The sequence below is a fragment of the Opisthocomus hoazin genome, chromosome Z, assembly GCF_030867145.1.
Source record: "Opisthocomus hoazin isolate bOpiHoa1 chromosome Z, bOpiHoa1.hap1, whole genome shotgun sequence".
NCBI classification, from domain to species: Eukaryota; Metazoa; Chordata; class Aves; order Opisthocomiformes; family Opisthocomidae; genus Opisthocomus; species Opisthocomus hoazin.
Window position 1 is genome coordinate 16,596,551 of NC_134454.1, and position 26,647 is coordinate 16,623,197.

Below are 26,647 nucleotides of genomic sequence, written 5' to 3' on the forward strand. Positions count from 1 at the left end.
CCAGCTCAAAGCATAACATGGGTTATGGGATGTTACACTGGACAGGCAGTAACCACTTGCAAGGAAGTGAAAATAAAAAAACCCCAGTGTATGTGTCAATGTAATGTTTAACATCGGAAGAGAAACAGAAAACTACGGCTACACCTGTATTAGCAAGGAGCAGATCTGTAGCACGGAAGAGATGGTGCCAAGGATCAAAAGCCTGTGGCACTTTGGGGGGTGGAGGGAACAAGAGAGGAAAAAGGGGTTATTTCAGAAGAAGTTATAGTCAGCTCTCATGAACTGAACACCCATTAGTGGTCAGAGCCTGTCAGGTGAGTTCTTGGAGCACATCTTTCAGCTCAGTTTCTTTCGAAAGGAATCCAGGTCGGGGACTAAAACAACTCCATGATAGGAACCCAAACATGCAAAGTGAGGACAACTGGGAGACTCATTTCGAAAGCAGACTCCCGATTAAAACACTGGGGTGGGAGCACCCTGCATGGCCCAGCCTTGTTACAGGACTATGTGCTCTTCGGCTCTAGGGTTAACACCAGGCGGGATTGAAAACAAACCATGTGCACTCCTCATTTAGCAACTCACTGGGCATCTCCCTCACAGAGCATATTTTGTTGTTTTTTACAGTAGGCCCTGGTTTTGGGTGGGGGTTTTTTTGTTGTTGTTTTTGCTTGTTTATTTGTTTGTGTTTTTTTTTTTTTGGGGGGGGGGGCAGTTGCAAATCCCTGGAGTTCCTACTTTATGGATGAAGGGAAAAAAAGCATGATAAAAAAGGTGACGTGTTTCCCTCAGTTGGCAGACAGAAAAACTGAGAAAGAGCACAGACAGCTTACGAGGACTCCATCTTACAGGCTAGCAAATAAAAGTATAGTGAGAGCCCGGTAGCCATACATGCAAAAAGAAAGAAAATGAGAAAATGCAAGTTTACAAATACAAAACCTGTGGGATGGAAATAAAAAATAATCCAAGTCTGGCTCATCCATTGAACATTTTGCCTCACTTTCAAGTTAGGATAATGCTGTGTGTGAATAGAACAAAATGATATCTAACAAAAATTAGAACAGGACAATACAAGCTAAAGTATCTAAACAGAAAACAGTTGACTGTTTACTGTAAAAAAAAAAAAAACACCTTCCCACTGTAACAAGGAAAGAATTGGCAAGTTAAATTGCAGGTTCAGCAGCAAAAAATGTTTAGTGAATCAGTGATTCCACCCCCCTTTTTTTTTTGTAACATACAAGCAAGGGAGGGGAAAAAGAGAACTGAACCATCAGGTCAGCTTACCCAATTGGACTATTCTCTGTTCTTTGCTCATCTTTACAGCTTGGGGTTTTTTTGTTTGTTTGATTTAGCCTAACCACATGAAAGTGAGGGATATTAACTCTGTCTGAAGGACAGACAAGTGCTGAAACTATGAAAAGATGAAACATACAAAACTGTGAAAAAATAGGTATCAAATGAGAAGTAAGTCCCTAATTATTTAAGGACTGGAGTTCCAAATAGCCTTCTAAAGAGACATTTGGCAAAGAACTTACAACTTGATAAATCTTCAGGAGATATGATAGAAGCAATCCTTTGAACTTCAGATAGGAACCCACATGTTTTATGACCTGATGGGAGACATGGCTGCCATTTACTTCACAGCCTCACACTCACTGGCTTCTGACAGGCACTTGTAGGGATCAGAAAGCATTTCTTTCTCCTCCTTTGTGCATAATTCAGCATTGTTGTCCATAACTTCTTTCTGACTGTAGAAACTCGGTCATCAATTTTTCTCAATGTTGGAGATCAACTTGCAAGGTAAGGCTTTGATTTGGCAGGCCATGGCAGGGCTTTCTGCTTTTCACTGTGGATGGTATTGGCCCTCTAAATATTATGTGGGAACAAACAAATGTATTGCCTTTGCCAGAGTAACATACCACATGTTCGGCTTCTTTTGCCCTCTTCCTGTGCTGCTTTATTCAATGAGCTCTGGTCTTCAACTGGCAGCCAGCATTTGCTACTGCCAAGAAGCATTTTCGGATGGGTATAGAGCTGAGGTAACTAGCAGACACTTCTAGACAAAAACATCTTTGATCATCTAGTGAGGCCCCATCTAGAGTACTGTGTCCAGTTCTGGGCTCCCCACTTCAAGGAAGATGAGGAGCTACTGGAGAAAGTCCAACGGAGGGCTACAAGGATGATGAGGGGACAGGAGCATCTCTCCTACGAGGAGAGGCTGAGGGAGCTGGGCTTGTTCAGCCTGAAGAAGAGAAGGCTGCGAGGGGACCTAATATATACTTACAAATATCTGACGGGGGGTGTCAGGAGGATGGGGCCACACTCTTTTCACTGGTGCCCAGCAACAGGACAAGGGGCAATGGGCAAAAACTGAGGCACAGGAAGTTCCGTCTGAACATGAGGAAGAACTTCTTCCCTCTGAGGGTGACGGAGCCCTGGAACAGGCTGCCCAGGGAGGCTGTGGAGTCTCCTCTTCCGGAGATATTCAAGCCCCGCCTGGACAAGGTCCTGTGCAGCCTGCTGTGGGTGACCCTGCTTCGGCAGGGGGGTTGAACTAGATGACCACAGAGGTCCCTTCCAACCCCGACCATTCTGTGACTCTGTGAATAACAATGTACATGATCCTTTCCAGTTCTTCCCTTTCCTAATTAAGAGAATCTATAGAAATTCATTAAAGCCATCTGTGTGACAAGTATCTTAACTGTGAAAGCTCTGGATCGGTTTTCCTCATCCAGAACCTCATCTTTTTTGATGCTGTTTGTTACCAATTAGGCCTACATCTAAAATCTCAGCTCTCTGAAGTATATGCTGCCTTTAAGTACAGGATTGTGACTACTGTGCCTAACTATTAAGATCTTTAGAAATTACAATGGTGATGTTCTTCAAAGCCTTTCACTCTCTAGCTGCCTTTAACAAGGATCTTCTCATACTTCTTCTCTCACCCTTGGAGTATTCTATTCCTCTACATGTTTTTTTAAATTGTCCATGCAATAAGGAAGAGACTTCAAAAACTTTAAGGATAAATTTATGCAACTTTCTTGAAAAACTGGCTGTTGCTTACTTCTTACAAGGGCTTGCCAACTACTTTTATGCAATAAACTAAAACTATGTTTTCACAGAGTTAATAGCACGACTAACTGCATTTTCTAGAAACTGGGAAAATAATGTGTCCTATCTCTATCATCCAGTTTAAGCCTCTTCTTTACTATTACCCTCTACCAGAATTTAAAGACTTGGCTGGACCACTGTTTCACAGAAAGAAAGAGAATGAGATGTGACATTTTGTTTAAGGTACATTTCTTAATGACATGAAGATCAAACTCTAAAGCTGCAGCATTCACGTTCAACTACTTATACTCAACAGAAAAAAGCAGCTTACCAACCAGTATTGCAGTAACCCTAAAGAAAACATACATAGACTCAGACAGGTGTTCTCCAAAACATATTTTTAATGTAATCTGCATTTGGAGCCTAAAGAGAGTCAGAGCAGAGAAATATGCTTGTTATTCCTTTTTTACATTACTGTTAAAGCTGAATTACTTCACATAAAAAAGAAACGGCAGTATTTCCATGCACGAAGTTAGCCGTGCATAGAAAGTCTTTGTGATAGAATGCAACACAAATACAATGTTAGTTAAAACCAAACCAACAACAGCTTTTCATCCTGCCCTCACTGAGGGGTCATTACTTTCACACTCAAAGCCAAGATATATAAGCAATCTAGTATGTTTCCCACCAATTTCCCCCAAATTGCTTTGAAGCATTAAATACCAGTTGACTTCACTGTAGTCACAGAAGACAGAAATTAGTGTTTAGTCTACTTACTCACATCTGTCAACATTTTAAAGCATAACAGGCATTACACTCTATATTTCAAAGCATAAGGAAGCTATTTCAAGAGCAGTCATATCCTGCCACTGTTACCTTGCAGTTGTTCTAAAACTGAGGAGAGGCACATTTTCCTTATAAGGTTTTTATCTTTTTATAAGTCCTCCTGTAAGGATTTTTCTATAGCACTCTATTCCTCTTCTTTAAGTAGTGTTTTGTAAAAATGGAAAGAGGTTAATTTTAACCAGTTGCAAAACAGTTGTTAAGAGAGATCTTTTGGGACTTAGGAAATACACAAAATTGCTTCCTATCCAGGGACTGTTGTAAAATATATATGGAAAACTAACCACACTGTTGCCTTGCATTTCAGAAAATGTCTTTACACCGCACTTAAACAAAACCGAGACACCACAGACAGCTGGAATCTTGTTACCAGCATAAGTGATACAAAAATAGGAATACAATTTTAGCATTTGGTAAGAAAAGTATTTCATTTTTGTACAAGAATACTCTTCATCTTACTGGTTGAACTATTTCAGCTGAAACCCAACATGACTGGAAGAAAAACTGCTTTGAGCATTTATCCCCTGCCCCAAAAAATACAACTTCAGAGGTCTCAACAAGCAAGGAGGTATCAATATCTTTGTCTCTAAGGAGCCATACCTGTAAATTGTTTAATCAGTTTTAAAACTTGCCTCACCCCTGCAGGGCATACATTTTTTCCGCAGTGTTCTCAACATTTTTCTGCGTCAGTAGCTCAGAAGCAGTATCTTTCATCAGAAAAAAGCCCAAATAGGAAGAATATAGAAGAACAGAGAAAGAATGAGTTAAAAATGACAAAAATAAATCAATTCTTTGTGTTCTGAATGCTATTTAGTTCCTTGTCCTTACCATGGTTTGAGTCCAGCTAGAAACACTACTGCATTTAGCATCGACATGTTTCACTAAAATAAATTTATTCCCACCTCTGAATGATTAAGCAGCATACGAATTAAAAAAGAAAAAAAATCTGGTCCAGAAAGTTGGTATCTCCACAGAAGCACAGATTGGTGTGCAGATGGAACTGGTTTGAATCAGGGGCTGGGGGGGCGAAACTGCTATTACTCATTAGCACTGGCCTTAGTGGCACATACATCTCAGACAGGGCCTCCTGTCCCAGCCCTCCCTCCCAATCAGCAAATCCTGAACTAATTCCTAACACATCACCGAGCACAGGCTCTGTATCAATTTGTTTAACAATTCAGAAAAGTTAGGGTATTGTAAACATATAGGGCTAAATGGAAAGTGGTATTAAATGCATCAGCGATTCTGCCTAGACACCCAAGTTCAAGGATTTGGCAAGGTAAGAGTTCAGCAGATAGCCCTATCACCATGAAAAATTAAATTCTGCATGGAAGTGCTAGTCTTCAGAACTGATGCACATTAGCAGACATTTAGAACAGATGATAAATCAGTATGTCCTACTGAATTCATTTGTTTTTAAAGAGCAGCTAACAGAATAACCCTTCCCTGTAACAGTTTTCACTGGATTTACATATACTTAATAGTGATATGCTTTCTCCTTTGGGAATGTTTTCCATTTAAAAATTTGCTAACAATTAACAGGTTTTATGTTATCTTTCTGGACTAATAATGTCCAACTAATTTTAGGCAGGATATTTGATAAAGACAGAAATTTAAATTAAAAACACTAAACAGCAGTACAGATTCCAGAGTATAAAACCCTAAAAATCTAAATATCCCCTTCTCTGTGACCTATAGAAAAAGAACTACTTTTATGACTTCAAGTATAATGTGGATCATTACTAGTGTGATGTGATTTGATGATTACCCCTACTCACAGAGTAGCATAAAAACATAAAAATAAATTTTTAAAAAAATTCAAAAATCAAACTACATGTTCTCACAAATGACAACTTCAGTAGCATGTGTTTTAATCACTACAAAACAGAAAATTCAGCCAATTGAACAGAATTTTACTCCTGTGTATTTCAAGAGAAACTAACAGGGTTTCCTCATTCTCATCATTTCATACAATGTAGACATGGCATGGGACAAACAGGTGAAAGCTGCTTTAAAATACAGAGTCTGAAAGTGGCAACACACAAACAGCACTGCTTTCAACACATCTTTGTTTAAAAACATCCCCATATTTTTTGCAAGAATGGCTAAGCTAGTAGGCACCACACTGTACACTAACAGGAACACCAAAACAGCCCAAAAGCAAGGAAGAACTATTTTTATATGCTCCCAAGACACATTCTTCCTCAATTCACAAATGACAAAAATGTTTTGACATCAACTTTAAAAATAAAATATTACAAAAGAACATCCCCTAAAAGCAACTTTACTTTTATCTAACTAATTTGGCTTCTGAAGATCTCTATCACTGACAAAGGCCTAAATCAACTTGTTGAATTTCTGGAGCAAGAACCTCGTACATACACTTACAGTCCACCACTGAAATGAAACATCAGGTCAAAAATATCCCATATGCTAGACCACTAAACTTGCAAGTAAATTGTATTCTATCCAGCAGAAATGAATTTCACTTTAAGACATTTGCAGGGCTAATGTGCCATAATAAATTCCACTATTAATCAACAATAAAGTGCTGAATTATATTAATTACCTGAATCGCACTCACATTTATGTTCTTCATTTATAGATTTCTAATCAAGTCAAAAGAGCCCTTTCTGTTGTAAAAGCTAAGCTGTTATGCAAATATTATAAAAATAGGTACTTTAATTAGGAGCTATATACACAACAGAACTTCTGCTTTTTGTTAAGTACAGCTGACACAGAAGAGATGAAAAATCCATGCAAGTATTTATAAAGATATTCAGAGAAAAAAAGGACACTGCTATAGAACTTCCAACACCCTGCCATACAGCCACTTACTATGTTATATTAGATGATGTCTAGATCTGGACTGATAAGCATCATGCCACCAACATGCTTTAGTTTCTTTTGTAGCTAAAGGTGATTTGTAAATTTTAAACTACAGCATACACTTGATCTATTTCTCATTAAAGTGTATCATTAAGTTTGAAATTAAACGTTGAGCAAACTTCACATCTAGTCACAAAACCAGCACAAGCAAGACATTAGTGCAAAGGGAAAGGTGTCAGTTGTACATAAGGAGGACTCTTCCCCTAACTGCACGATGCAATAAAACAATTTTCAGATTTAAAGTTCAAGTGGACTATGACAAGAAAAAAGCAAGATTTTCTTCTCCCAAATTTCAGACAAATTTCCAGAGGATCAAAAGGAAAGCAACCTCAGTTATGGCAGTCAAAAAAGTCAAACCCAAGTTTGGAGAGCTGATAAGTAACTCAAAAATTCATCATGCTATGAAGACAGCACTCTCAGAAAAGCTCCAAACAAACTGCAAAACAAAATTGGCATTGAAGTTGAAATTGGCCAAGTGCTGCATAGAAATATGCTCACACACAACAGTCATGTTTAAGCCAGTGCATAGAGAAGATAAAAGCACTTATGGTAGTTGCAAATGTAACAAGTCCATACAACTTGTACAGTTTAGCAATGAGTCCATAGAAAAAGAATAGAGTAAGAGTAGAAATGCTCAAGCAAAACCAAAAAAAGATGACCTTCCAACTGTATAAAACCCACGTAACAGTTAATAGTAAAAAGACATCAGTGGAAAATACTCAACTCAGTCCCAAACACCCAACAGGCAAATAAGACCAGAACAGACAAGCCTTTGTCAGACAATTTTAAGTGTCTAAATATGGCATTACATTTCTAAATAATTCACAAAATATATTATATGGCATATTCATATTAAATACTGGGTAGCCAACTCTGCAGATCTGATGCTAACAATGCTTTAGCCAATGAGAGCAAGATGGAACAAGCTAAGGGAATGCTGGTGTATCACAACAGTGCTCAAGGAAAATATCAAAACCAAGTCGTGCTTCAAAAACAGTACTCTGAGACTCCACACTATCATCTATGGAGCAAAACAAACTTCTCTAGTTTTTCAGGGATGTGCCCTGCATAGTATATGTTATGATTCACTATTACACGAGCAGCAAGACACTGCAATGTAGTATGATTTATGGGCTGGATTAAATTTTTTGCTATTTCCTTCTCATCCAGCAAATCACTAGCAGTTTGTTTATGCGAGTTTGTGGCATCAAAGTGTGAGCCTGACTTGATAAGAAGATTCATGATGTCTGGATGGTTGTTCAGTGCAGCAATGTGTAATGGACTGTTGTTATCAGAGTCTCTGACATCTACATCAGCACCACATTCCACCAAAATAGCGGTAACTTGTAGGGAGGGGAATTTACAAACTGGGTAGCGACCCACACATGTAGTATTATTGTCAACAGCAAGGTGAAGCGGACTGAAGTTATTCTTCCCTCTAGGCTGAAGCTTAAGAAACTTGTAAATAGTCTGTTTCTTAAAATGCTCCTGTTCTGAGCTGCAAGGTACTTTCTCCAACAAGCAAATTAAATGTAAAATGATGGAAAGGGCTTTGTTCAGCTGTATTGGATCAGGAGGACACTGGGTTTGTTTCATTGCCCGTTCTATTTCAAGAACGCTTTTGCACAGTATACCCATGAGATCATCAAATGTGACGGTAGTGCCTAGCAGGCCTTTTGCCCTATCTTGCAGCATGAAGGAGAAAAGTTCAGCAAATGATAGTAAACTGCTGGCTGTCATAGGGCTCAGCGGATCAAGATTGCTCTGCTGCATGTCCAAAGCATATTTCCATAAGTTGATGCAACGCTTGAAGTTTCCAGAGTCTGCATAGACAGCACCTCTGTATCTAATATAGTAAGATGTATCTGGGTGAGAAGGGCCAAGAATACGCTCTCTAATTAATAACGCTTGCATTCTCATTTCATCAGGGTCTGCAATAAGATTTTCTAGCTCTTCTGAGCTGTTTACCTCTTTAGCATAATCATATGCCATAATTAGTGTTTGTGGCACAGGTTTGCTCAGGACATTAGTTCTATCACTGTATCTCATTTCCATAGCTCGCTTCCAGTATTTCAGAGCACCAAGCAGATCTCTCTTTTTGTCCACGAATGTTGCTCCTAGAAGTTCCAGAGCATTTATACGCTCAGCCTTACTGGTTTGTACATGCTGGGTCAGAAAGTCCACGATATTTGTGTGGCCTGTCACACTAGCTGACAGAAGGGGAGTCATTCCATAACCATCCTTTTCCATTTTAGCACAATACTTGAGAAGCATCTTCATAATCTCCAAACTTCCAGATTCTGCACAGTCATGTAACGCGGTGTTTCCTGCAACAGAAAAAACACAATTACACAAATTGTAACCAAATTATAGTCCAAACTTTGCCGTGATAACAGTAAAAAAAAAGAAGCTGAAAAACAATTTAAAACTCCCAAACATTAGCATTTAAAAAAATACCTGGTTTGACATTTACAGACTGTGAAAAACTTTGATGACAAGTCAAAATATTCAACATCTGATTAAATATCAAGGCTGCCAGGCAGTTACATAAATCAAAATGCTTGAAATTATTGCCTGAAAGAATTAAACATGTTTTAAGGATCTTTTTGTCTCATTATTCAAAATTAAAAAAACACCACCAGGATTAAAATGGAACTCTCCACTACGTAAAAGCACATGTGCAGGCAATTCCACTGCGTCAGAAGTCAGGTAAGCGGGGCACAAGACCAGCTTGGCTGAACAGGGAACTCCTTGTGGAGCTCTAGAGGCAAAAGAAATTATACGATCTCTGCAAGCAAGGTCAGGCTTTGCAGGAAGATTACAGAGCTGTGGTTCATATCTGCAGGGAGAAGACACAAAAGGCCAAAGCCGAATAAGAGTTGAAACTGGCCAGCACTGTATCAGACAAGAATGGCTTTCTTAAGTATGTTAATAGGAAGCGGAAGTCTAAACAAAACATCAGATGGATACTTGTTGCAGATGGTCATCTGACTAATAGGTATGAAGAAAAAGGGGAGGCATTCAATGCTTTTTTTGACTCATTCTTTAATAATATGGCTAGACCTTGGGATGTTCGGTCCCCAGAGTCAGAGGACAAGTGCAGGAACAGTGACTTTTCATTCGCGGACACTGAAATTGTAAGGGACCAGCTGTGTCAGCTGAACGTTCACAAGTCTATGGGGCCTGATGGCATTCATCCCAGGGTACTGAAGGAGCCAGCAGATGCTACAGCAGGATCCCTCTCGATCATCTCCCAAAGGTCTTGGGAGTCTGGGGAGGTCCCTGCTGACTGGAAGCTAGCCAGTGTTAGTCAAATTCATAACAAGGGTGTGAGGGAAGACCCAGGGAACTACAGACCTGTTAGTCTAACCTCAATTCCTGGAAAAATTACGGAGCAGATCATACTGGGTACTACTGAAAGGCATTTAAAGAACAGTGCCACCATCAGGCACAGGCAACATGGGTTCACAAAGGGGAAGTCCTGTTTAACTAATTTGATATCCTTCTACAGTAAGGTCACCTGCCTAGGGGATGAAGGGAAGGTGGTGGATGTGGTTTCTCTGGATTTTCGTAAGGCTTTTGATGCTGTCCTTCACAGCATCCTTCTGGACAAGTTGGCCAACTGTGGGATGAGCAGGTTCACAGTGCACTGGGTGAAGAGCTGGCTGAAGGGCAGAGCTCAACGGGTTGTAGAGAATGGGGCTACGTCTGGCTGGTGACCGGTCACCAGCGGTGTTCCTCAGGGCTCAGTCCTAGGGCTAGTTCTGTTCCATACACTCATCAATGATCTGGATGCAGGAGTTGAATGCACCATTAGTAAGTTTGCTGATGACACCAAACCATGTATACTCTCAAAACCATGTTGAGTGTCTCACGGGACAAGAGGCCTTGCAGAGGGATCTAGATAGATTGGAGCACTGGGCAATCATTATTGAATGAAATTTAACAAAAACAAATGCCAGATTCTGCACCTGGGAGTAACATCAGGCACAAGTATAAATTGGGAGAGGAGTGGCTGGAGAGCAGCCCTGCAGAAGGGGACCTGGGGGTGCTGGCTGGCAGCAGGCTCAGTGTGAGCCAGCAGCTGCCCTGGCAGCCACGGGGGCAAAACCTCTGCAGCCTAGGGTGCATCAGACCCAGCCCAGCCAGCCGGCCAAGGAGGTGACTGTCTCATTGTATTTAGTGTTGGCGTGGCCTCACCTTGAGCACTGTGTGCAGTTCTGGGCCCCATGATTTAAGAAGGACGTTAAGGCACTAGAATGTGTCCAGAGGAGGGCAATCTAGCCGGTGGAAGGGCTGGAACGCATGTCCTGTGAGCAGTGGCCAAGGACTTTGGGCTTGTCTAGTTTGGAGACAAGGAGGCTGAGGGGCAACCTCGGTTGCTCACCACAGCTTCTTGAGGAGGGGACGTGGAGAGGGAATGTGCTGAGCTCTTCTGCCTGGATCCCAGGATAGGACACGTGGGAATGGTTCAAAGCCGCACCAGGGGAGGTTTAGACTGGACATTAAGAAGCATTTCTCTGCCGAGAGGGTGGTGAAATATCGGAACAGGCTTCCTAGAGAGCTGGTCGATGCCCCAAGCCTGTCAGTGTTTATAACACATTTGGTCAATGCCCTTAATAATTTTACTTAACTTTTGGTCAGCCCTGAAGTGGTCAGGCAGTTGGACTAAACAATTGTTGTAGGTCCTTCCAACTGAACTATTCTATAAGGGATTTTATATCTGCTTTCAAGTATGAAACAGAAACTTATGCTGGCTGTCTCCATGTTGTTTCACTCTTCCCTTCCTCCTTTGTCAAATTTCCTTTCCTCTCTATCTCCAGCAATGATCAAAAAATAATGCGATCTGTATGAAAATTAAAGCTGGGTTAAGTCAATGCTGGCTTTGTTTGCCTCTGCACTATACCTCTTCCTCTCTCTGTCTGCCCACCCTTTTGATATACATATTTTGAAACAATAATTGTACACAACGGAAAATAATATCCATCACAACAGGCTCTTCATCTCAGCCGAGGCCTTTGAGACTGCCAGTATATTCTGCAGGAGCTGCCTATTTTGTGAAGCATAGGTATATCTCCAGACAAACCATTCTTAATGCTTTCTTAGGTTTTTATCCTGAAGTCACACTAACCCCTCTGCTCCTATGGCTAGGATTCCAAAAGCCAAGAATAAAACAATGCCTTCAACACACAACACGAAGCCATCTATATTATAAATGTCTTATCATTTACATGCAGATTAGGTCTCATTAGCATGACATTGTACAATCTTACATTTAAAGGCATTCCAGTTCTAACACCAGGCAGGGAAATTTCTGGTAAGCACTAGTGCCACCTGTTTGAAAACCTTTTTCATACGAAATAAGAAAGCAAGCACTTGACACCACAGGTAAATATTTAACTATTAGGCTTCAACTAGATGAAAATTTTGCTTAACTTCAAATATAAGCACTTCACTGGAGGAGAGGGAAAAAGATGGAGAAAAACTCTCCTGGTCCTCTTACAGCATAAAAAAGCCTCTTATGTGGTTGACTGGTTTTAAAACTACAGAATTTAAATCCACCTTGTTCTATATAATATAGTACACATACTACATATTCAGGCATAGTAACCATTCAGCCTCCCACTAAATTAATACATAATTAACAGAAAGCTCATGTAAAAATCTGCATCCCCCAAGTAAGATTTCTTACATCATTAGACCTGCAAATTCCATTTAACTGCCTATCAGATCAACAGCTACTGTTTCACTGTCAGCAAGTTTCCACATTCACAAATAAGACCTTCTTTTCTAAGGGTTCTCTGCCCATTCATCAGATTTGGCTTTTGAAAGTTAAAAGAGAGAAGTGTCCTGAAACTTCCTTATTTGCATTTTTGGTAGGCTTTTTTTAATGCCAACTAGACAGCAAACTACAGTGCCCTTTGCTGTTGTATTTCTAGTATCGAACAGAACTACTGTGGGTTAGGAAACAAGCAGTAGTCTTGAAATCTTCAGCTGATGTTTAGGATATGTGTGTATTTGTAGATTATAGTCTACTGATCTAAACAGCTTCTATCTATCATCATGCATTTTTTTTTCCAAGCTCTGATCTCTAGAATGTGCAGTCCACTCTTCATACTAATTTAGCTAATGAAACTCAAATCAAAAGCGTACCTGAGATCTATCTTAACAGCTGAACACTGTATAGAAATATATTAAAAATAAGAGGTAAAGTCTTTCCACTCATGCATTCTTTCTGCCACAAGCTTATTGTTTCTTCTACCTTAAATACAATAAATTCAAAAGCAAAATACTTGAAATCAGTATATGTATATGCATCGAGGAAAAAAGATTCATACTTCTTAAATAAACTTCAGAAATAGAAAATTTGTTCCATTTTCATTTCAATTATAAGAACCTGATGTAGGTCTATACACATAATTTTTACCTCTTCTAGCTTTTACATATGTGACTTCATAGCACACTTCTTTCTAACAAGACACAGTAAGAGAATATAAAGTTGAAGAAAAAACACAAAGGCAAAACTCAGAAATATCTAGTCAGACCATAATGACTGTCCTCTAAATTGAATACCCACTTGTTGCCAGCAAAACCAGACACCTTAGATTCACAATGTAGACCTCTACTCTCTGTTTCGAATTAGCAGGTTATCATGTAGTGCTTGCTTTTATCTTCTGTTGACCAGCCACCAAGACATGAAAACATTCACCCAATGCTTTTGCAAGCTTTGGTATGCAGAAGAAGTATGTAGAGACTCAAGGTCTGTTTAGATGAAAACTTTCTAAAGGGCACTGGGCGTTTTGCCTTGGTTTCTCCACTAGTATCCCAGTCATGTCCTCGTCACTCTTTCTTTTCTAATCTTGTACTTCTCAAAACTTTATATGTGAATTGGTCTGCTGCTTCTTTCTCAAACTTGGTTGTGGACCATCTGAACAATTGACAGCACATGTCAAAGTCTCTTTGTTGCTCTCAATTCCAGCAACCAGAAGAACAGCAGTAAAGCAGAACGTCAGTCATTCAGGACAAACCGCATCTCAATCCAGGCTCACCAGACACCAAAGTTTAGCTGTCACTAATCAAATTCATACAAAAGATGTGTAAAAAGCTATGTTCAAAAGCTTATGACTCAACAGGTTTTTGCAATTACAGCAGAGCTATGAATATATTTTGTACACCCAAGCAGTATTTTAAGTGCAAGTTGCAAACATTAAAAAAAACCACAGAAAATATCAGACTGTTTCATTAGCAGACAGTGAACTTAACTTGCAAAATATTCCTTTCCTGAAACATTTCTGAATAGTGGCCAGTGATTTTCCTAACAAGTAAGCTGAAGAAGACATGCCGATGTAAAGGGGCACCTGAAATTCTCTGTTAGATGAAGATTCACAAAGCTAAACCCAGTTCAGACAATGGTAAGTGATTTTCAATCTTTAATACCTTGGACATTTTTTATCACTAATAAAGAGTGTTCAGTCAGTTATAGGCCTGGCCACACTACAGTCTCTACGAATACCAACAAAATTTCCAACCACACAAACAGTCATTTAACCAAATACAGGTGGATTAGAACTTTGGTGAATTTGGCATGCGCAGTTTATCAGCTACAATTCCCTCTGTCCTTATCACACATCACAGATCGGAAAACTGTCAATACCACAATATTGAGGAGCATGAGACCTTTAAATTCCCAATACAGAAATGTGTCAAAAGCAGACAGATACACAAACTTGCCAACACACATACATCATAAGTCTTCTTGCTATGCTGGAGAACGTCTAGTTAAAATGCAAGTACAGCAGTCAATCCAGAACTAAAGACTTGCTGGTTCCTCAGACCACCTGCACTTCTGCACTCAGTGATTAAGGCAAAACCAGATGCCTATGGGTGTTGGCTGAGCCACCACCATTTCAGGGTGTACTCAAGTCCATACACCATCCCTCACAGCAGAGCTCTGAAACAGTGGAACTGGGACCTATTTTCCACCTTCAAGCCAATATTTTAAGATATTTACAAAGTCATAACATAAAAGCATATCAAAGACAAATAAACCAAAAGGTATCAATAACACCAAAGTTCTTCCTGTTGCTTCACATCTACTCATACACATTTTGTTGGCTTTGACAACAGGACCAATGGCAGCTATCCATATTACACACTGGAGATCCATGGCCATATAATGCTGCTCTTGACACTGTCTTATCAATGGCCAGGCTATACACTATGACACATTAATACTGAAAAAATCCACACAAATTAAGCTTCACCATTGTTTGGGTAAAATCAGGTCCAATCCAATAGCCTGTATGTCATTAATTTATAATGCAGCTATACAGAACATGTGGAAATCTGCTCAAGACTCCAAGAAATTTCACTACTCTATCCAACTGAATGTCCTTCATTTAAAAAAAAAAGGGGTTTTCATTCCTATTACAATTACTGACTTAAGCTTAAACCGCTGTTACTGACAGCATATCAGACACAGTATAATTTTTTTATCTACTTGTATTGTAGTAGCCCTTACAGTTAAAATAACCACTGTTATTTTAAGCCAAGTACAAACTAGTAAGCGAAGGCGATCATCACTAATTTTTAGTGGCAACACCTCACTTCAGTCTGACTGGACGGTACAGATACAGCAGGGGGAAGTTTTTTGGTTTTTTTTTTTTTACAATGTTCCATAGACTAAAAGTGGAAGGGGTAGACAAGTATTCCAGAGCTACCATCCTAAAAAGCCATAAACCTCAACTTTAAGAAGTAACAAAATTACCAACCATCTACACCTAGAAAGTAACAAGTGTTAGATTTGAGGAAAAACTTGAAAGAAAACACGGCAGTGGCCTTAACAGCTAATTCAAAGTCTACGTTCGACATATTGGCCAGGAATTGAAGAGTTCAGGTAAGTATGGCAAATCAACCATTATTCTATGAATTAACTCATCCATTTCAAAAACACCATATTGTCTATAGTGACAGCACCAAACAGTGGCTGAACACAATTCAGCAGTTAATTCAATTTTTGTAACATTTATTCACTAGTAAACTAAAAGGCAACATTATCTCTACTGCTGTATTAAAAAGGAAAAAGGCTGAATAAGTGAAAGTAATTTCAAAGTCATTTGCTTTGACAAGTAGTTTTCCAATGGACACATATGAAGATGTTGGTCAAATCAAAGGGGTTTTTTTAAAGTTGTGAACGGTTATTTCAAAACAGGATTAATTAAATTTTCCTGATCCATTTTTAATTCCAAAATGATCAGCAGGAATTTAATCACATATAGAAGATAGCTACAACAACATGAAAGGCTCATTGTTCTTGCACAGAAACAAAATTGGACGATAAATGTTTTGGTAGTCACAGTACTTCTCTCCTAGAAAGTGAGCGCCACTATACTGTATTGCTAATACTGCTTACAAACCATTTCTATCTGTATAAAACTTCAGTATTCACTTTACCCAATAGCTATCTCTAATTAAAACCTACAACAAGTAAATGGTATAATGCCACCTCCAGCACTCCCCAAAACAAATTAGGGGGAAAGGTACGGTCAACTGACGCCATAGCTTCCTGGTTTATTTCTGTTTTATTCCCATGCAACAGTACAGGCTTGGGGTGGACCTGCTGCAGAACAGCTCTGCAGAGAGGGACCTGGGTGTCCTGGTGGACAACAGGTTGACCACGAGCCAGCAGTGTGCCCTGGCTGCCAAGAAGGCCAATGGGATCCTGGGGTGCATCAAGAGGACTGTGGCCAGTAGGTCGAGGGAGGTTCTTCCTCCCCTCTACGCTGCCCTGTGAGGCCCCATCTGGAATACTCTGTCCAGTTCTGGGCTCCCCACTTCTAGAAAGATGAGGAGCTACTGGAGAGAGTCCAGCGGAGGGCTACGAGCATGATGAGGGGACTACAGCACCTCTTCTATGAGGAAAGGCTGAGGGAGATGGGCTTGTTTAGCCTGAAGAAGAGAAGGCTGCGAGGGGACCTAATATATACTTACAAATATCTGAAGGGTGGGTGTCAGGAGGATGGGGCCACACTCTTTCCAGTAGTGCCCAGCGACAGGACAAGGGGCAATGGGCACAAACTGGAGCACAGGAAGCTCCGTTTGAACATGGGGAAGAACTTCACTCTGAAGGTGTCGGAGCCCTGGCACAGGCTGCCCAGGGAGGTTGTGGAGTCTCCTTCTCTGGAGATATTCAAGACCCGCCTGGACAAGGTCTTGTGCAGCCTGCTCTGGGTGACCCTGTTTCGGCAGGGAGGTTGGACTAGATGACTCACAGAGGTCCCTTCCAACCCTGAACATTCTGTGATTCTTTTGTTACAGTCCTCCATTAAAAGTGGTGTGAACATCACACAAACACTTCATGTATCACAGAACTAATTCTCTAACTATCCAGTATTACCAAAAGCTTATCAGAGTGGGGGGGGGGGGGCATTCAAATTCATAATGAGGCCATGTCTTTATATGTCAGAAGCAAATAATCCCCGAAATAGACTGGTAACTTGTGACATGGGAATGAAAGAAAGTGAAGCAATGGCACAGAAAGTGTTTTGACTTGATTTGCAACCAATTAAGTACATCCACTTCCTAATACTTAGGAAATGCTTGATCAAATTTCTGGGTAGTAAGACTTACATTAAAATTTAGTATTTATCTGATTTCGTATCAAAAATGTTTAAACAGAAGGAAAAAAAATTCATTTAAATGACTGACCAGTATGCAAAATTAACCACATGTACATATTTTTGCAGCCTTACAGATGAAATCAATCTCTTTATAAAGTGAAGTTGTTCATGCAACATTTTTTTTATTTCTAACAGTGCACTTGAAGTAATTAAGTCTTCCAAGAGTTTCACTGATTTTAAAAAAAGTATTCCTAGATACATACAAACACAGACAATACACACAACTGTTATACATCCCGACACTTAGTATGCATAACAAAGAAAAACTAAAGGTATGCCTTCCCTTTGAGAAGAAATTAAGTAAAAATTGCAAAGAACTGCTAATCTCAAAAAGTTATTTTAATCTAGTTTCCATATGCTGTAACAGGATAATTGATCTCTTGCTCACCAAAGTATTCACAAGAATTTGTATTATCAAGATTACCAACACAAAGCATGCTGTTAATCATTTAATTTCAACATAAACTCCTTTTTAGTTGAAATTTGAGAATTTATTCCTTTAAACTGTATCTTCCTTAATTTATTTACAGATATGTCTACTGAAGTTCAGTTTCCACATAGCGTCACACACAAAATATTTACAAAATGCAGTGTACTGTGCCATGTAATACCAACCAAAAAAGGAAAAAGAAGCCAACCAAAAAAAAAAAAAAAAAAAAAGACACAGATACTTTTTGAGCAAGCGTTTCTCCAGAGGGGAAAAAAAAAGGAGGGGAAAAAAAAAAAAGCTTTGTTTTGATTTTTTGTTTGGTTCCGTCCCACCCTCCAATGAATTTTGGCAGGCATACAAGACAAAGAAGCTCAGCAGAGAACAAACCTGTCAGACTCCTTCATGTTCACTACAAGAGGAAATTAATTACTTTTAATGCATACCAGACCACACTGATCATAGAGCAAAGATTGTGAACCTCTCTAATACCCCTCTTTCTGGGTCTGCCAAGTCTGTAAAACTTCCCCCCTCCCCTTACCAGCAGGTTTGAGTGTTACACCTTCCAACACCTCATATAAATGACAAAGGTGAAATAACACTAGCCCTTAACATAGTACTACTGTATGTATAACATTGATATACTACCCATAGAGATTGAGCTCTGTATGCTTCTATACTTTCCAAAATGAGGAAGCAAAGTCAACAAGCCTTGTCCTCTATATTATTTTACAAAGCTATTCTAACCAAATACTGTGTCTGTGGAATTTAAGAATAACAAGATTTTTAATTATAGTGTTACAGCATTTTCAAAACATACGAGTCCCTCCAACTGCTACGGTAGTATGGAGGATCATAAACAACAAAGAATCCGGGCTGGAACCAAACACTGCTGTGCAGATCTCAAGGAACACCTACAGGAACCCTAGTCCAGCAGTTCTTCCAAAATTTCCTCACACTCAGAAGAAAAAAACTAGTCTTCTGCCTAGCAGTTGAGTCTGCTAACTACAGAAGAGGGACACAGTTAGTGAAGACCACTAGTGAAAACCATGACTATCACCTTGAAAAGAAAGAGACCACATACCAAGCAGCTGAGCAATGGAAAGACTTACAAGCCGTGTCGAGAAAAAATATCTGCCTTTCAAGTAGATATTTTGAAAAAAAGAGTCTTTTGTTCCTTGCACCATAATGTTCAGACCACCCTGGCTATCAGCACCTGTGTACTTTACCTATAATTGAACTTGTTAATTGCAGAAAGCAAGGGAATGAATCCCCACTATTGCAGGAAGTGTGATGGAGTAGGATAAAGCGTAACACAAATTGTCAAAATGTGCACTGCAAATTTTAGAAATACAACATCTCAGTGTCCTGTCTGGAGGTAGAATATAAGTTCCTTTTAAAGTGATCTGCATGAAGAATAATTTTTTGGGGGTAATTATATGAAATGTTTTATCTGAACTATAAAATCCAACAAACAAAGCCTTGGGCATATTCCCAACAGAGACCAAGTCTGTAATTTGAAGGCCCAAAGACTGTTAGCACTTGAATTACAAGAGTAAGCATTTCCCTCCCTACAGATAGCAGCCGAAGGAAAGCTGTGCACAGAAACACATTAGTGAAACACTGTATTCAAGAATCCAGAGGTCTATTCTGAACATAAGGTAGCACCACTCTAACAGTGGATCACCGGCAGGCTTCGCAATGCAGCAGAACAGAAAACTGCATGCAGCTGACACAGAGAATACTCTCTTCATCCAGCACAGGGGTAGGTCTGTGCTTCACTTGAGTTTTAGTTCTAGGGCTCCACATCCTCATGAAAAAACTCAGGTTTCTGCAGCTCTGGCATTATCTACATCCTTCCTCCTTTTTAAGAGCAGCATAAAAGCTTTAAGATTTGTAAGTTTTAAGAGGGAAAAAAATCCACAAACTTGCAATCTGAGATATCATCATATACCAATGAAACTTATTAAACTTTTTCCTTTTTAATCTGAAGCTTCTTAAACTAGCAGTAATATACCGGACAAACCTTTGAATTAGGAAGACAGTGGTGAATTAACTCACCAAGTGTTGCTTTGGCTGCTTTTTGCCTTTCTACAAAACAAAACAAAATAGAACAAAAAAAACCCTACAGATATCTTTGCTATCCTTCACAATTCTAAGAGAAAAAAACCCACCTTTCTCACCCCAGGTATCAGATTTCCCCCCCTCACTAACACTGTTCATGTAACCTAAAACATTTTTTACAAAATCCTTTGTATACATTTCTGTTGCTTATGTGCTTCACAGATGTTTCGGGAAACTGTGAAAGTTCAGATCTGCAAAACCACAGAAACAAGGCAACTAAAGGCTGGTGCTCTGAATTCAGAACCATTAGCCATCTTTCAGTTTAGCACTTCTCTACCCTGAACACCCTGTTACCATCTTCTTCACCACTATCTCCTGTGCGACATTGCCAGACCTGCACTTTATCTCGGTGTAGCACCTTATCTGACTCAGACTGTGAAGTTTATGAACACCTTGATCACTTCCTAGCTGTACTTCTGCACTTCCACAACCGTCTTTTCAAGAACCTCTGCATTCTAAATTTCGATAGTCCAAAACACAGTTGGGATTCTGCCTGTATTTTAGAAACAGGATTTCACCACATGTTTTCACCTGCTCTTTTGTACTCTGGCTCAGCTGTCACCCAGACTCTTTCAGATGCCTGTGAATTTAGCTGCTTTCTCATCTGAAAGTATCCGGATTTTTCACTGGAACTGTCAAAACTTCATAACATTTTCATATCTCTCCCAGTTCTAGATCTTCCTGGGTTTTAAAATGTGAATAAAGTTCTACCTCACAATATGAAAATCCAGTGGAAAAAACACAAGGAATAGTTCAAGTAATTTTGCTTCCCTCCCCAGTTTTAAGAATAGTATCTGGAAAAGAATGTACAGTAATCTCCCACAACAGCACCTCTACTGAAGTTACATATTTCTGTTCTTGTAAAGGAGTGTTCTAATTTTAAATGCAGCAAAATTTACAGTAGCTTTTACAAAAGCTTTTACATACATGGCTTCTCCATACATGGCCCAGGAAGGGGCCTATCTAAAAAGAATACAAATACAATGATAGCAACAACTTCTACTACTCAAGAGCAGAGCACTCAGGTTCTGTGCATCTCCCTACCGCAAGTGCAGACATACTGTCATCTGTTTAGTACACAGCAGTGAGCAGCAGAAACTGAAAATAACACACCGAGACTTTGAGGTGGACCATGACAATGTAGAATGAATCCTGTTGGAAATACGGATTTTGAAATTAATAGCTACTGAGCATTCTTGCAAAACAAAGTCCAGAGGGTTGGTTGTTGAGCCTCAGCCACTGCAATATCCACACTGTTGCAATACTTCAGACTCTCAGTTTTGCTCATGTCTTCTGCCTTTCCACAGCTGACTTTCACTTCCAGGGTTTATAGTGCCTTCTTTCTCTCTTCCTTTACCTCACCACTGCTTATTAAATAACTTCAGAAATCAGACTGCTTTAAGATGCCAAAAAGATCAGAGGGGATTTCCACATACAAAAACATACTCCACCTACTTGATCGATAGGCATTACCTACGTACCTCCATTTGTACACACTGCAGTTCAAAATATAAAATTAATTTTAATAAGCTAAAACATATGAAATGCACCTTTTTTTCTAATATATTTTAAATAAGGATCAGTTATACCCTATGAACCTTTGCTCATGTGGCTAGCTGTGAGTCACATGGAAACTAAAGGAAGCACGGAAAGGAAGGAATTAAGATCATACAGAAACTGAGAGCCCTGAGAAAATCCTCAGAAGTGAATGGCTGTCACTCAGTCATTTAAACAAAGACAAATAACACTAATGCACTAGTAAAGTGAATAAAAAGAACCAGTAAAGGAAAGCCTACTACACCAACACAAAATGAGGGGGAAAGAGCTGCAGAGATTTACCTTTTTTCCCCTTTTACGTCAGATATTTAACAGAGCTGCTCTGTTCATACCTATCACATAAAGGGATTGGTTTAAAACTAAAAAACAACACAGACTTTATATTTAGCTTGGTATTCCAAGAACCCTGTCTAGAGAAATGACATTTTTATCCTATCACAAGTCCATGATGATTCATAAGCAACATCAAATCCTTACAAAGGAAGATTTATTTTGCTCTGCCCACCTCTATGACAAATCTGTAGTTTAGCTTTCTTTACATTAAACCCACATACCTGCATGATTTTCTGAAAAAAGGCATATTTAACCAAACAGCTTTTCCAAAGATTTCTCTCATATTTAGCATTTACCAGTCTCTTACAATAATCTAGACAGAAAGTATACTTTAACAGAAATAACTGTAAAGCATAGTGTACTGTTACAAATGTAATTAGCCAGAAACAGGCAGTGGAATTATTATGCTACAAAAAGGTTTATTAGCAGATTAGTTATATATATATATAAACTGCTGAAACACAATCCTGGCACAGTGGGCTAAAAATTAACCATAACCTGCAATAATCGGTATGTTTTTCAGGCAAATACCGCATGTACATACAAGTCTGAGACGTAATAAAAATCCCAGCGGTTAAACCAAGAGGTCCACATAACTACGATCACAGTAAAAATGACAGAAATCTTCACTTTGAATGATAAAGCCAGGGTAATTGTAAACAGTGGCAAAGAGCTGTCCTTTGCTATCTGCGCACCACTAAGTCCTTCCGCTGGGATCACCGTCACCTGCAGCTTTGTTTCTTTAATCTTAATACACGTTTTTGTTTAGTAGCACTGAAAAAAGGTCTAAAATTATTCAAGAGTTTGGAGGGAGAGAAGCGTGAAGAGCAAAGTGGTTATTCATTTCCAATGCAGAAATGAATTTTTCTCCTTTATGCATCTTTCCTTGTACTAACCGTATTAGCACGGGGCAGTTCCATGTACCACATGTATTTGGTTTGTTAAGAAACAGCATGAAAAACAAGAATATATACTCACATATCTGAATATGTTGCCAACCAACCTACTATAAAGAGGAGTTCTCAGCAAGTTTATTAGCTTTTTGCACACACATAAATGTGACATTTCATACGACTAAGTCTTCTTAAGAATTAGGGGTTTAATATCAAAATGCATCTATTTAGAATGAAATTATACAACTAATTATAAGAGTGGTAGGTTGAAAAAAAACCTAGTAAAAACACATCTAAACATACTTTATCACTTCATCATCTACTTTACGAGACTAGAAGAGTATTTTTGGATGTCAGCCTCCTAAAAACAGGTAAATTAAAAACTGCAACCCTATTTACCACAAGGAAAGTGGAAAAGTTAACTTACCTTTAACACTTTTTCTGTTAACATCAGCTCCTTTTTCAAGTAAATACTGAGCAATTTCTTTGTGGCCTTTGTAACATGAGATCATCAAGCACGTATGCCCATGACGGTTTGACACTTCCAGGTCTGCTTTGTGCTCCACAAGATATTTCACTATTTCCAAGTGACCATCAAAACAGGCAGCTCTAAGCGGTGTTGAATTTGTCAGAGTTGTATTGTTGACAGACGCACCGTGATCTAACAGACACTGAACCACCTTCAAGTGGCCAGCTGCTGACGCTGCCCATAACGGCGGAGCCCCCTCAATCGTCTCACCATCAAAATTCACCGAGCCACCAACTTCTATCGACGCAGAGCAATGGTCCAACAAGTACTCCACCATGTCAAGGTGACCATAACGGGCTGCCATCAGAAGTGGGGTGGCACCATTGGTTTTCTCTGACATCAGTAGGGCTACCTCTTCTCTTGTTTTGCTTGCCAGTAACTTGGAAAGGAGCCGCAGCTTGCCATCACGAGCTGCGTTGAACACTGCTGTCTTTAGATCCATTTAGTCTGTCCCTCTCTGCCTCTTGAAGGATACACGCCTGCCTTTTTCAGACTCAAAAGCTTACTGGAAACGCACAGCCCAAACAGAATGTCCCCAGCTTTTTCTCAGACCAGTTTCATCTGGATGGGACAACATGGAGGCTCTGAACAGTGTCCTGACAAAGCATGCACTGCACTTATTATAAACCTGCAAGAGAAAGAATTCTAGATGTTTTCACCTCCTGCTTCACGAACAAGTAACTGCAACTGTATTTTTCCACAGCTATACCCCAGCACCCCACTGCTGCGGCGCGCCGATCTCCAGCTGCCTTCCTCGGGACCCTCCGGGGCTCCGCGGTGCCCCCGGAGGAAAGCTGCTGGCAGGGAGGCGGCTGATTCCACCGTCGTGCTACCCATACCAGCCGCAGAACAATCCTCCTCTCCCTTACAGTGTTACGAGTCGTATCCCGGGGCTGCAGCCTAAGGAAAGACCCCCGCCCCCCCCCCCCCCCCCCGCTCCCCACGGAGCCCGCAACACGCACCCCGCGGGGGAAAGCTAGGCGGGGAAGGCGACGCACGCCCCGGCCGCCGCGCTCTGGCCGAGCCTCAGGCGGCGGGGACAGCCCGAGGCCGCCCTCCCTCTCACGACCACCCTCCGCCCAGGGGCCCACCGCCCCTCCTCAAACCTCCCTCTCCTCAGGGCCCCAAACCCACTCCCGTCTCCCTCACGGCCCGCTCCGGCCTCCCCGCCCGCCCGGAGCCGGCCAGAAAGAGCCGCCGGGCTGCGGGTTACCTTCCCGGGGCGCCACCAGCCCCCTCCCGCCGCAGCCGGCCTCACAGGGAAGCGCCCTCCGACCCGTTCCGCTCCTCCATGACAACCGGGCCCCCCCCGCCCAGATACCGGCCCTGCGCCCGGGGCGCGGCGCGGCGCAGCCTCCTGGGCGCGGCCGGAACCAATCAGAGCAGGGCGCGGGCGCCCGCCAGCCACTCGTGGAAGGGTTGGGGGCGGGACTACGCCGCCGCTGAAAGGGCGGCGGGGAGCGCTGCGATGTGGCCGCTAGGGGGCGGGCGAGGGCGGCCACCCGCGGCGTGTCCGGCTATGAGGCGGCGGGGGGAGGCGGAGCTTATGGCGGGGGGAGGCGGGGCTTATTGCGGGGTCGGCGCCGCTTGAGCGGGAGGAAGAGCACCCGCTATACCCGTCCTCAGCCAATAAATTTCGGGCGATGTGTCCGGTTTTCGTAGCCGGGGGATGTTGTGGCTCCAGGTGGCTTCGCTGTTTGGTGTAGAATTTTGCTTTTTCTCCCATTGCACGTGGCTTGCTAGGGGCTTAGCATGTAAAGTTTTTATATTCCTAGACTACTAAAAAGGGAGAAAGAGCCTAAAAAAGCTCGGAAGGGAGGGCCACCATATACAGAAACAAACTTGGAGAAGACCCACGGGCAGTAATGTGGGCATCAGTTTGCAACGCAATCTAGTCGCCTCACCCCCAAAACAGACCAGCCCCCCCCCCCCAAAAAAGAGAGAGCAGTTCAATTTGCGATTTCATGCACAGGAGCAGCATATTGCAGCTTGGGTTGCCGTTTGTCGCTTTCTGCCTTGCGCTGGCAAGGCGGTAGGTGGCTGCTGGTTGTTTTGTCTACAAAACCTCAGAACCAGGAAGGTGAAAACAAACTGAGGAGGATTTAGGGAAGAGCAATCAAATGATTCAGGAGCTGGTGGTATTAATTCATGGAGAGAGATTAAAAGATGTATCAGTAAGTAAATGCTAATTTAGGAACAAGTAGGGGTAAGAAGAATAGGGAACTTCTTCAAGAGATAGGAGTGGAGTGAGGGAATTACCTGAAGAGTTTGGTCAACAGCAATTGGGAAGAAAATAGAGAGGGGAAAGCGCATGCTTAGCATCAAAAATGATATCCTGGTAGGGAGGCTCTGTCAAGCCAGAAAAATCACTTAGAAGTTGTGGGAGCTCATTGACAGAGTCATTAGTGACGGGGCTGTGCAAATCACATCATGTACAAATAAGGTACTGCAGGGAGCAGTTCTGTGCTGGAGGGAACGTGGAGATGGCAACCAGACAGACCTTTCCCCTTCAGTCCCTGGAGTTTTCAGGGCGGGCGATGTGCAGCGCAGTTGGCACTGACGGAACTACAAGCTACAGGGCTTCACGGTTGCTTGCAAAGCAGCAGATGCAGCAGTGCTTCTACAATTGTCAAACACGGGCATGTCCCCACTGCCTTCCGGCTCTGAATGAGGCCGTGGTCCCCAGACAGGGTCCACGGCAGGAAAACTGGGCTTCTGCAGAGAGCTCCTGCCTGGACCACGGCAGAGGATGAACCCTGGCACACAGCTGCGAGGCACACCGACAGGGAGTTTAAACACAGCCTGTTGGACTGCCAGGCTTTGTCTTTAAGCAAAAATCTCTGTCTCCTGGGCAAATAGTAGATCTCCCTTGATATTTTGGAAATGTACCTTAGAGTGATTAGATGTAGACATCTATGAATTAAGCAGAGAATGAAATTATTAAAAAAAAATTTTACAGGAGTTACACTCTTCTAAGTGCCCTGCTGCCATCCTTCTCTTTCATACCTCGATATACATCTGTCTTCAATGATTATTTAATTGTATTTGTATTTTATAAAGGCGATTCTCAGGACATAAGCAGAATTAAGGACGTCTGACAACGCAACTGCATCCTGACCGCTGTTGTAGGTGTTTCACACTTCCACGCTGCCCCAGCACTTGCTCGGCAATACCTGGCTCTGGAGGGGCACTGGGACCCACGGGTCCAGGTACAGCCCCAGCCAGCACTTCTCTGCTGCAGTTATTTTCTAACTCCCAGAATGGACCTAAGCTCCCACAGGTAAAAAGCAAGTATTTTGACCCAGTGTACCTGAAGCACCATGAAAAA

At 41.2% G+C, this 26,647-nt stretch overlaps 1 protein-coding gene across 1 annotated transcript; it reads right to left on the reverse strand.

Moving 5' to 3' along the window:
• Positions 1-3,426: 3,426 nt before the first annotated feature.
• FEM1C (fem-1 homolog C) lies at positions 3,427-24,630 on the reverse strand. Its single transcript, XM_075411078.1, has 3 exons — positions 24,533-24,630; positions 23,218-23,947; positions 3,427-9,104 (listed from the first exon to the last, which is right to left on the reverse strand). Exons 2-3 carry the CDS (start codon positions 23,759-23,761, stop codon positions 7,795-7,797), a joined length of 1,854 nt encoding a protein of 617 aa, XP_075267193.1. The 5' UTR covers positions 23,762-23,947; positions 24,533-24,630; the 3' UTR covers positions 3,427-7,794.
• Positions 24,631-26,647: the final 2,017 nt, after the last annotated feature.

Bases quoted from the DNA above. Each gene is read 5' to 3' on its own strand.
- FEM1C (XM_075411078.1), bottom strand. From the start codon at position 23,761: ATGGATCTAAAGACAGCAGTGTTCAACGCAGCTCGTGATGGCAAGCTG. The intron at 9,105-23,217 runs GTAAGTTAACTT...TTTCTGTTGCAG, and splicing joins TAACAGAAAAAGTGTTAAAG to GAAACACCGCGTTACATGAC.